General features: G+C 45.1%; 2 protein-coding genes across 2 annotated transcripts; both read right to left on the bottom strand.

The window, feature by feature from the left end:
- Nucleotides 1–4692: 4692 nt before the first annotated feature.
- PV09_09595 (uncharacterized protein) lies at nt 4693–6458 on the bottom strand (the record flags this gene model as incomplete). The annotated part of the gene is made up of 4 exons (XM_016363682.1): nt 4693–4844; nt 4893–5055; nt 5108–5166; nt 5219–6458. The coding sequence occupies 4 exons, from the start codon at nt 6456–6458 to the stop codon at nt 4693–4695; spliced, it is 1614 nt and encodes a 537-aa protein (XP_016208489.1).
- Nucleotides 6459–8176: 1718 nt separating this feature from the next.
- PV09_09594 (uncharacterized protein) lies at nt 8177–9222 on the bottom strand (the record flags this gene model as incomplete). Its single annotated transcript, XM_016363681.1, has 2 exons — nt 8177–8878; nt 8926–9222. The coding sequence occupies 2 exons, from the start codon at nt 9220–9222 to the stop codon at nt 8177–8179; spliced, it is 999 nt and encodes a 332-aa protein (XP_016208488.1).
- Between the last annotated feature and the right edge of the window lie 2307 nt (nt 9223–11529).

Here is an 11529-nt window from a genome sequence, read left to right as displayed (position 1 = left end):
TAAGAGAGGAGAGCCAGGGGTAGGGGACCAGAGAACAATCATACAATCCATTAGTCTAGACACCATAGAATGAACTAGACAACCTTACGGTCCGACTTATGCATCATTCATCATTCCCGTGATCCTCCGCACGGACATTGACACACGCATTGGGCTAGGCCCAACACGCCCCACTTCGCCTTGTTGTGTAAACAAGACCAGCCGACCCTTACGCTCCTCATCTGTTTTCCATCACCACCATCTTCAGCCGGTTGTCGCCGCCTGTATCATACTGGCTAATCTACTAATACTTGCTCTATTATTCGGCTCCTGGAGGCTTGAGGCCTCTGTATTGCATCCTGCGTACCTCAATCCCCTCAATGCTCCGCATTGTCTGTTACACCTCTCTGTTCACCTTCTGCCCTGAGGGCATGTTCCATAAGTCTGATAGCTTCAATAGCTAAACTACGCCTGCTCAGGATAGCCCTGAGGTTGTTCCTTCCTAGTTGCCCTTCAAAATGCCGTTTCCTCTCATCCTTGAGCGACTTACACTGCAGCAGGACGTGCATAACAGTTTGCGGGCCTTGGTGGCACCCCCGGCAGGTCGCGTCCTGGTATCCTGGTACTCTCCGGCTGGCCAGGAAGTGATGGAGACCGATCTTCTTGGTCCTCATCTGTACCAGGAGAGCGCTCTGTCTTTTGCTTAGGTCCTTGTGTAGCTTCAGAGTGCGTTTGGAAGGCGTCGGGTTGTGGCGGTATGTCGCCCTACCCTTGCTGTCCTGTGCCCACTCCCTCTGCCACATTGTGGCTGCTTTCTTTGCTGTCCACATCTTTAGTGTTGCCATTGAACGAGCTAAATCCACACATTGGAAAGACTTCCTCGACCGAGCTGCAGACGGGAACCTTCTATGGAAGGCCGCGAAATATGCGGAACCAGGTACCGAATATGCAAACATTCCACCACTGCGCGATGGGGAGCAGCAAGCGATGGAAAGTGAAGACAAGGCCAAGCTCTTCGCTATTAAGGGACATTACTGGTATAGGTGTAGGTGGGAAGAATGATTCCATGAATACATAGCGGAGGCTGAACTTCCCTGGGAACCAATCACCGAGGGCGAGATCTATGCCGCGTTGGTCACAACAAAGGATTTGTGTGCCCCAGGAGATGACGGGCTACCATATGTTGTGTGGAAGAAAACCTGGAAACATATATCACCTATTATCACTACCCTATTTGAAGCAGCACTTCGCCTAGGACACCACCTAAAGTTATGGAGAATAGCAACCATTGCAGTCCAGCGCAAGTCAGGGAAGCCAGACTATACGCAACCTAGCGCGTACAGGCCCATCTCTGTACTCAATATATTAGGTAAACTCCTAGAAGCAATAGTTGTGAGAAGAATATCATACTATGTAGAGTGCCACAACCTTCTCCTAAGTACACAGTTTGGAGGCAGGCCTGGGCGATCCACTGAACAAGCACTCCTTATCCTAGTTGACGCAATATGGAAAGCATGGAGACAGAGCAAGGTAGTGACACTGTTAGCCCTTGACGTTAAAGGCGCCTTCAACAGCGTCAATCGCCTAGCCATGAACCAAATACTCTGTAAAATAGGGATACCAGTAGTAGCACAATAGTGGATAGACAGCTTCATGAAAGACAGATGGGCAAGCTTCAGATTTGACGGCTACTGCTTAGACAAGAACTTACTGGCCTACCTGGGATTACCACAGGGGTCCCCGATCTCACCCATTCTATACATAATCTACAATTAGAAGCTAGTAGACCAAATTGTAGATGATACAGGTGGTGCATCAGCATTTATTGATAATTACTTCTGCTGGCACTGCGGACCCAGCGCTGAAGAAAATACCCAAAAGCTCCAAGCAGAAGATATTCCTAGGATCAACAAATGGGCCAATCAGACTGGGTCAACCTTTGAAGTTGGGAAAACGGAGTTGATACACTTCACTCGTTCCTGAAACAAGCAAACAACTAGCTCAATCATCATGAATGGCCAGGAGGTCTCCCCCTCTAGCAATATGAAGCTCCTAGGAGTAATCTTCAACTCAGAGCTCAGATGGCGAGCCTATACATAAAGGGTATCCAAGCGAGCAACCAACACGTGTATAGGCATAAGCCGACTTCGTCACCTAAGACCAAAACAAATGCGGCAGCTATACCAGGCATGCGTGTTACCTAAACTCGACTACGCCTCAACAGTGTGGTATAGACAAGGAAGAGTATGGCAGACGACAGTGCTCCGGAAGCATAGCGGCGATCAAATCCATCTCAGCGTTCCGCGCAGTTTCCACTAACGCGCTCGAGATCGAATCAAACCTTCTCCCAACACACCTTAGACTCAGACAAAGGGCGTTAAATATCCTAGGCAAACTTAAGACACTGCCCAGTAACCACCCAATCTGGCCGCTTGTCTATCTGACCGCGCCAGCCCCAACCCGCAGAATAATGCAAAGCCTACTTATACTTACAATTGAAACAGCGACAGAGAACAGGCTGTTTCAGAAACTTGAAATTATCAACCCAGCACCACCCCCTCCATAGCGATGAACACCATTCGCAACAATAAAAACAATACGCAGCAGAGAAGAAGCCAAAATAACAACTAAGTTACTGGGCTAAACACCTTTATTAACTATATAAGTTTGTTATCTCTTGAATAATTGATAAAATAGGTGGCACTGCGCTAAGCCGTTTACAGCGATTTAAATTACATTACAGCTAGTGGGGGGGACAAATCTCAAAGGGGGGACAAATCCCAGAATCGGGGGGACAAATCTCAGCAGCCTGCATATCCTAACTAGGATGGGTCAGGGTAAATGAAAAATCAAATCAAATCAAATCAAATCAATCAAGCAGGTGGTCTATATTTTCTGGACTATATGTATTCGTTGCCATCGCTGCTTGCGCTGCCACAGCAGCATAGCTTGCTATAGCCTGCTAATGCTGTGTCCTTTTGCTTCTGAGTACCGTCCTGCCTATGTCAACTGCCTCAGTCGCCGCTGTCTTTGCCTCTTTCCCCACTGCTGCTACTGCTTATATATTTGCCTTTATTGCCTCTATTTCTTCTCAGATATATCAGAAGGCTTTATTAATACTTTTCCATCCTTTCACTGTCTCTGTGCGCAGTCAGTCTACCTTCTCTTCTAGGGTGGCTCCGTCAGGGGTATCCTTGATTTTGGCGAGCGCGAGTAGCGCGCTCTTGAGAGCTTTGCTTAGTTGCTTTCTATCGATCTCTTTATCTCTTTCTTGCAATGTATTGCTGATCTGCTTCATGATTTCTAGGACACGCTCTCGGAGGTTAGTGGGCCTGGTTACCTCCTAGGACCAGGGCGTCGCCATATCTTACGCTGGGCGGTGCGGCTTCCGAGAAAGCAGTCTCCGGTCTGCAGGAGATGTATGTGAACACAATTGAGCTCTTTATTCCAAGGGTGAGAGTTCTCGCTGTTGTTGTACTTTTTCCACCATGTTATGCATTAGGTGACTCTCATTCCTTCACCTACAGTCGGCCATATGTCATGGGGTGACCCCGTGACAATCACAGTGTATCATTTAATATATATAGAAAGTCATAGTATTCCTATAGCCCTAGGATGTGGTATAGCTATTGCCAGTGTAGGAGCATGCTATATAACTACAGTAATTTTCCTGTTACATGTTGCCAGCCTGGAGAGGTGAAGGTTAAAAACATAATTTTATCAGCGGTTTTATTTTCATGAGCTCGGAGGGGAGATTTTATGTGCCTGGAATGAGCGTTCTTTTACCTTGTGGAGGGTGTTCCGTAAGTCAGGGAATAGTCAACTATAGATAGATATGATTCCATTTTTGTTTCCGTTCTACAGTTTCCTGAATCTTACAATCGTTTAATGCACTTTTGAAGACATCACAAGGGTGACAAGGTCGGACCTGTCACCTGGTCAACTCAGTCTGGAGCTTGCACTCATCTGGGGCCAAAAAGAGCGCAAAAGTCAAAAGAAGGGAACACCCACAATTGATAAACCCTCGCATGATATATAGTCTACTCAAGCACTATGCTCTATATAGGAGTTATAGAGGAGTGAATTGGCGAGAATTAAATTGTTATGCTGAGGCAAGAGGCGGTTGCTGCAAATTTAAGAGAAGGAAAGAGTTAAGGGACTGCAGAGGACTGGCTAAATTGTCTCCTCCCTCTTCTCCTTTTATTAGTATCTATGTCTAGAGAAACTGGCCTGGAACGAGGTTTTTTTAACGTCTTTTCCTTTTTATGGGGTAATACTGTCGGCTTGCAGCCCATATACAAATGTATAGGTTCGTCACTCTATCTTAAGGAGGAAACATGCCATCTTACGAGCCTTAAAAAGTCTGGCATGGCCTCAACTTGCTGAAACGGGCTATAAGTGGATATCAGTCACATTACGACACTATCTAGCTTATCTAGGAGTTTGTTTGCATCTTCTCTTTATTAGAATTAATCTGTCTTAAAACTATAATCCTCTATCTAGTCTTCGTAACTTTTCCCTGCTATTTTGTGATTTTGATAGCCGATTACTCCTTGCTCTAAGCAGCTAAACCATTCCAAAGAGACTTACATTAGTATCACTTGACGGATTAGGGAAGTGTTCCTAACATTAGAAAGCCTGCCGATGAGAAGATTTGTCACACAAGATCAAGGCGGTAGTGGTTAAAATACCTGTACCGCGAATTTCCAATGGCTACAAACATTTATGACCGTAGCCTTCGTGACTCCTGTTCTTCAATTTGTTGACCGAGGGATAAAATTCAAGTTCATATATGTCAGAACTCCTAAAGCCTAGCTTAGAGGCTTTCTTTCGAATCTTGCGATTCATCGACTGGTCTGTTGCCACTAGTGGTCTATTAGAACCTCAAAGCCGCGACATTTCAATCCACTCACAGAAGAGTGCGACCTGATTATTCTCCCCAATCTCCATCAGACAATGATCGATATCCATACGAGTGAAGAAGACATTGTGCAGGCCGCTTCGCCCTTTTATTTCGGATTTCCCTTTCTTTTCGGGGTTGATTGGCTTGATTATGAAAAGATAAAGTTTAAGCACCTAGGAGCTCAAGTCAACGATAGCACAAACTGCAACGGAAGGGTAGTCAGACTTGAAACTTGTCTTTTTTTATTAGTTTATTCATATGATTTGCGGTCCAGCTAGATTGTACTAGAGTTATAGTCAGCGAGTTACCCACCTAAATTTTTTTGGGATAATATACTTTCGGTCTCGATCTCCCAGAACACAACTACCTGCGTCACCTTTCCCACAGATACCTCTGGCAGTAATCCTTCAATATAGGCCAGCTCACCTGATATTCCGACTCCGGTAGCAAAAAATAAAACTTTGTCATATTCATCAAGTTTAGCACCGTGCCCGTACGGGCCTTCTATGATGACTTTTTGAATAGCTTGCCCTTTGGTTGACTTCTCATTTATGTTCTCGAGGTATTTATCTGCACCTAAGATATGCTTAGTGAAGCCATTTCTTCTTTGAATAAGCAGGATGATGAAGTTTTCGTCTTCTTTAGTATCACACTTAAAAAAGTAGAACGGGTGGGATTGTGTGCCCACGCGAAGGTACACGTATTGGCCAGGTTTATAATCCCACGGACGTACCAAGCGAATCAGAACATGTGCTGCATCTGCACATACGATATTGGCAACATCATTTCCCACGTTGTGCGCGAATACACATGTATCAACGGATGCTTCGTTTCGCCAACTACCGGCACTCAGGTTACGGAAGATTATGAAGCAAAGTCGTAATAAGGCAATAAGGGAGTGAATGCAGATTGCCATAAGAAGGAATATATTAGGAACAAGAAGTATCGTTTGCGTTGAGACATGGATATGAATTAGGTTGGCGATGATCAGAATGACAGCCAGCAACCAATGTGAAGTGAGAAAAATCTCGAAAGCTTTTCGGCGCAATAGTAGAGAGCACAGCATTAATGTAAGTATCGTTACCGCCTGGACAAACTGAGCAGCATTCATCTCAATCGGAAAGACACTTACTACAAGTCCGGCAACATTGGACAGAACGTGCATATCTGGCTGATGCTGGATTGAGGCGACGACGACGTGAGTAAATCCTTCAAATATTGCAACTCTACCTATCCATCTATGTGCTCTTGCGTATGTGTCAAGTCGAAGGTGTAAGGTATTTGCTAGTGGGTTCATATCACCACCAGCTGATAAAGGTATGAAATTGAAAATGGCAGCACGCGCACAACGTTGGCCAAAGCTAGCCTTATCGCCGATACCGAAAGCCAGATACAGGAGGTTGACTATAACGAATACCACAAAAAAATACAGCGCCAGATAGCATAGAGTATGACGAAAGAATTTCGTGCCAATGATAGTGATGTTTCGAGGTGCGAATTTGGCGAGACCAGCAACGAGGAGGACTACCATAATGAATGCGCCAAGAGCGACTAAATACCAAATGACTGTATTCATATTGATGCGTTAAAAAACAGGACTTAAGGATTTGTCGCGTGCATATAAACCCAGAAAATGGGGCCGGAATTAATGCTATCTCTAGTTATCACTATATATGTCGTTGTCTATAATTAGACGCCACTTGTTTTATATGAACTCTTCTCGAGTCATGTAGAATCTTAGTTTCACCCGAGATGTCCCATTTCCCGGTTCGACCAAATGCTAGCAAAGGGCGCAGTGCCCGACCCTCATTGGTTTTACCTTCCGAAGAAAGTCAATTACGGATACAAGCTAAAGAAATAGCAATAGCACTCGGCAGTCACCATCGTTCGAACATAGACTGCACATACTTAGCCAGAACACTAAGTAAACTCAGAACACAGTCTATCTTATTGAGCAGGCTCGCCTTGGCCGAAAATCAATCTAAAGGTTTGATTGGCTCGCTGGAATTAAGTTATGGGGAGTATGAAGCGACGTTGATGAGAGTAGAGCGTCAGATGGAACAATTGATGAAGACGCTGGCAAATAGTAAAAGCTGAGAGGAAATCGTCAGCGAGATCGGCTAAGGTTTTATTTTTATTTTTTTTTTGTTTGAATTCTGATTACCGGTCATGTCGGAAATCATTGTCAATTGGCCCGCGCTCGGTGGGTGAAAACACTTTTCGCGTCTGAAAACTGTATTCTATATAAATCCTTATCATTAGGTCAACAAATCTGATTCAAATGCGCCATCTAGAGATCCATCAGCAACATCGCATTAAGATTATGGTTATTCGTGGTGTATCAACCGAAAACATTGCGAAGGAGGTGGACTGTGCATCTCAGACCATTTGACGATGATGATGTCCATTTAAGTTATAGTCCGTTTCAGCCAGTTGGGGCTATGCCAGACTTTCTAAGGCTAGTAAGATGACATGTGTCCTCCTCAAGATACAACGTCTAACCTGTACATTTGTATATGGGCTGGGAACCAAAGCCGACAGTCTCACCCCATAGAAAGAAGGGAAAAGACATGAAAAATCCTCCTTCCAGGCTAGTATCTCTAGACACAGATACCAATCTAGAGGAGAAAAGGGAGGAGACAATTGAGCCAGTGCTCTGCACTCCCCTAACTCTTTCCTTCTCTTAATTGTGTAGCAGCTGCCTCTTACCTTGGCATAACCATTTATTTCTCGCCAAGTCCCTCCTCTATAACTCTCCTATAAGAGTATAGCGCTTGAGTAGATTGTGTGTCATGCGAGGCTCTATCAGTTGTGGGCGTGCGCTGATTGCCAGACAACTTCAGATAGATGAGGATTTGGTACTCCCTCCTTTTTGAAATTGCGCTCTGTTTAGCCTCAGATAAGAGCAAGCCCCAGTCTGAGTTCATCAGCTGGCACCACGAGGAGGTGACAGATGCGACTTTGCCACCCTTTATTGATCCATGAGGTGGTGTGTTATCGTAGTTCAAGTGTTGAATTTCTCTCCACGGCGTGATTCTCGCTGCGCACGGACAGACGTTGTATCTTTAGTATTAAAAATTATAAATATAAAATTATTTGCGAAGGTAAAAAGTTTGTAAAGACAAAGTACCTCTGGTTTGTCCCATTTCAAGTTGCGTTCCACAATCAAGGGACTGACGTTACTGTGCAGTCTAATTATGAAAGCTACATATAAAATTGAGACAAAACCAAGTCCCGACCGTGTGATAGAGTGTAAACTGTGGTGGTAAACGTACATTCTGACTTGCTCAATTATCATGAGTCAATTAGCCCTGAATACAATGCTCTACTTCCCTGAAAATTCGCATGGTAGACCAGATGTTTGCCATCGGCGGCAACAGACAGCCCACCCGGCGCATCTAACCCATTATCTCCCGTAACAAGAAAAGACCCTTTCTTTGTGTAGTTGGCAATTATACTTGGCGCGACAGCGAACTTCACTGTGTACTCGGGAGTTAAAAAGCAGCCAGAGCTGTAAAAGAGCACATAGGTGCCGTTTGAAAGCCGCATAATACTTGGGGCTTCTATAATCTCCGGATCTGTTTCGTCAAGACCGAGAATTTGAACTGGGGTACCAGTCCCTGTTGGTGTAATACCATCGTTTGCCACTGCAACGATCATAATAGGAGTTGGTATAGTATCTGTACCATTGTTTCCACAGACACCGTCGCTGCCGGTATTACTGTTAAGAGAGTTTCCGTCTATTTTATAGACAATGTACCGCTGTTGGCTACTATCCATATAACCGAACGCATCAATAGCGCCTCCTGTTCCGTTTGATTCAATTACAGGAGAATAAGCATTACCTTGGCCAGTTGGGGAAGGACAAATCAGAGGGTCCTTGCCCAATGGACTATATGGTCCTGTGGCATTAGGGGATACGGCTGCACCAATACAGTGATGGGCCGGATAATCACTCAAAGTGGCTGTATAATACATGATAAAGTGGCTACCATTCTGCCGTAGATCAGCTTCAGTACATATGGTATGCTAAATCTCCTCACATAAGATACATCAGGCGCCCAAACTGGTCCATTTGCTTTGGCCCAAGCTGGTAGAGACGAAGAAGGCAGGGAATCGTTTGGACTTCGGTTCCACTGAATAAAATCGCTTGACCATGCTACAGGGACGTTCTTTCCCCCTTCATTCGTAGAAAATGCATACCAATTGGAGCTAGAAGAGTCATAGACTAACGACGGATCCGAGAAGTTAGCTAGCGCTGGAAGTGCCGTAAGATTCAAGGATTGGCAAAACCTGACGAGTAGGACAGCTAGAACCAACTGCAAGATTCTATAATTCATTTCTGTTCATTACAAAATTCAAAGGTATAAGACTGAGGCTTATCGTTGAAATAAGGGAATGCGTCAACCATATAGCTCCGATGCTAGGAAGAATGACCAAAAATAGCAGATCCTAACTAGAATTACGGGACAATATTGAAGAGAATTTGGGCATAAATATAATAAACGGCTATTTATAAAGTTATACTCCTTGGGATCATTGATTATGGCATTCCTCCTGATCCTTGACATCGTCAGAATACGAAATATACTGTGCTTTGACCTGTGCTAAGAGCAAGAATTTAGTGACAAAAGGTTCAAGAGGGTCCTTTTAAGGACGGATTCAACTAGGTGCTCTTCTCCTCACGAGCTCTACTGAATGCAATCATTGGTTCATTAATGTGCAGATCGCAGAGGGTTCAGTACGATTTCACATGATGATGGACCCAGACCAGAACGGTGATACGACTTATGACATCAAATAATCTCAGAATGCGGTGACGGGCCGTGCCATCAAACTGCAGGACTTCCAGCCTATCATTCAGCTTAAGGTGGGACACATAGACCAAGCCATAAGGGAGAGATACCTTCACCGTTAAGAGTTTGGTCCAGAGGGTTCTGGCTGTCAGCACTGCGTGAAAGGGACCCGCAATGCACAAATGTGCTTGGGATAAGTCTTAGCTACCTAGTGATCGCTTATTTAGAGGAAAGAAGGTGGCTGCCACAAGGGAGCAAGAATAGGGCCTGGGATGCTGTGCAGCAACGTTGGTCAACAAGAGCTAGAGCAGATGGAGAGACAGAATAGTTTCTAAACGGATCGATATAGTTTATGGAAGCGAATATCAATAGGTGCACGACGAGGAGGACGAAGTTGATGATGATGATGACGATGCCGACGACGGATCTGCGCCTGCTACAGCTCCTATTCCTCCCGGCGCTTACCTCGCTTCGAATCGACGCTTGTATCCTCTGCCAGGCTTCTACCGCGCCTCGGATGGTAACTACTACCGCAGATAACTCTGATGAGCTGGCGAGCCCTGTGAAGTTGACTGTTAACCAGGTATTTCACACCTAAATAGTATTATTAATAATCTAACAAACTAGGTCGTCTTCGCACTTAAGCATCCTGACTTTCAAATAAAGTGGGATAAGCTTCTTAATGATTATCAGCATCAGAACTATGCAGGTATCTAAAGGAGAATCACTATGAAACACACGCTCAATGGGTAAAGGCTTGGACATCCTATCATCGACACTATAATACAATTGTAACTTCTCCCGTTGAAGGAATGCATAAAGTACTAAAGGATTATTTACTGATTTCTATTGGCGATATACTACGTGTTGTTCAGAGAGTTGAGCAGTTAATCCATAATTAGTATAATAAATATGAGAAGGAGATCGCCTCATCTATGCATAACATCAAGTTTGAGCATATGCATGGGAAAATGTTGTTCCTGCCGTCTAATATTTAATAACCACACCGCCTGTAAGGAGTTGGTGATAGGAGTGTGAGATAGATCATAGGATTCAAGATATGATTGATTGATTGATTAATCCTACACGGTTTCAGCCACTTCTTTTGTCGCGTAGCTATGCCCGGCGGAGGATAACGTGGCCTCAGTCTACCAGCACTTGTTGAAAAGTTGGTGGATTTTGGACCTCGTGACGCTTGGTAATCGGCCGACACGCATTGGGCTAGGCCCAACACGCCCCACTTCGCCTTGTTGTAGAAACAAGACCAGCCGACCCTTACGCTCCTCATCTGTTTTCCATCACCACCATCTACAGCCGGTTGTCGCCGCCTGTATCATGCTAGCTAATCTACTAATACTTGCTCTGGTATTCGGGCTCCTGGAGGCTTGAGGCCTCTATGTTATATCCTGCGTACCTCAATCCCCTCAATACTCTGTATTGTCTGTTACGCCTCTCTGTTCACCCTCTGCCCTGAGGGCATGTTCTATAAGTCCGATAGCTTCAATAGCTAAACTGCGCCTGCTCAGGATAGCCCTGAGGTTGTTCCTTCCTGGTTGCCCTTCAAAATGCTGTTTCCTCTCATCCTTAAGCGACTTGCACTGCAGCAGGACGTGCATAACAGTTTGCGGGCCTTGGTGGCACCCCCGGCAGGTCGCGTCCTGGTATCCTGGTACTCTCCGGCTGGCCAGGAAGTGACGGAGACCGATCTTCTCGGTCCTTATCTGTACCAGGAGAGCGCTCTGTCTTTTGCTTAGGTCCTTGTGTAGCTTCAGAGTGCGTTTGGAAGGCGTCGGGTTGTGGCGGTATGTCGCCCTACCCTTGCTGTCCTGTGCCCACTCCCTCTGCCACATT

This window comes from Verruconis gallopava, assembly GCF_000836295.1.
Source record: "Verruconis gallopava strain CBS 43764 unplaced genomic scaffold supercont1.88, whole genome shotgun sequence".
Lineage (NCBI taxonomy): Eukaryota > Fungi > Ascomycota > Dothideomycetes > Venturiales > Sympoventuriaceae > Verruconis > Verruconis gallopava.
Note: the sequence above shows the minus strand (reverse complement) of the source record. Positions and strands in the feature narration are given on the sequence as shown.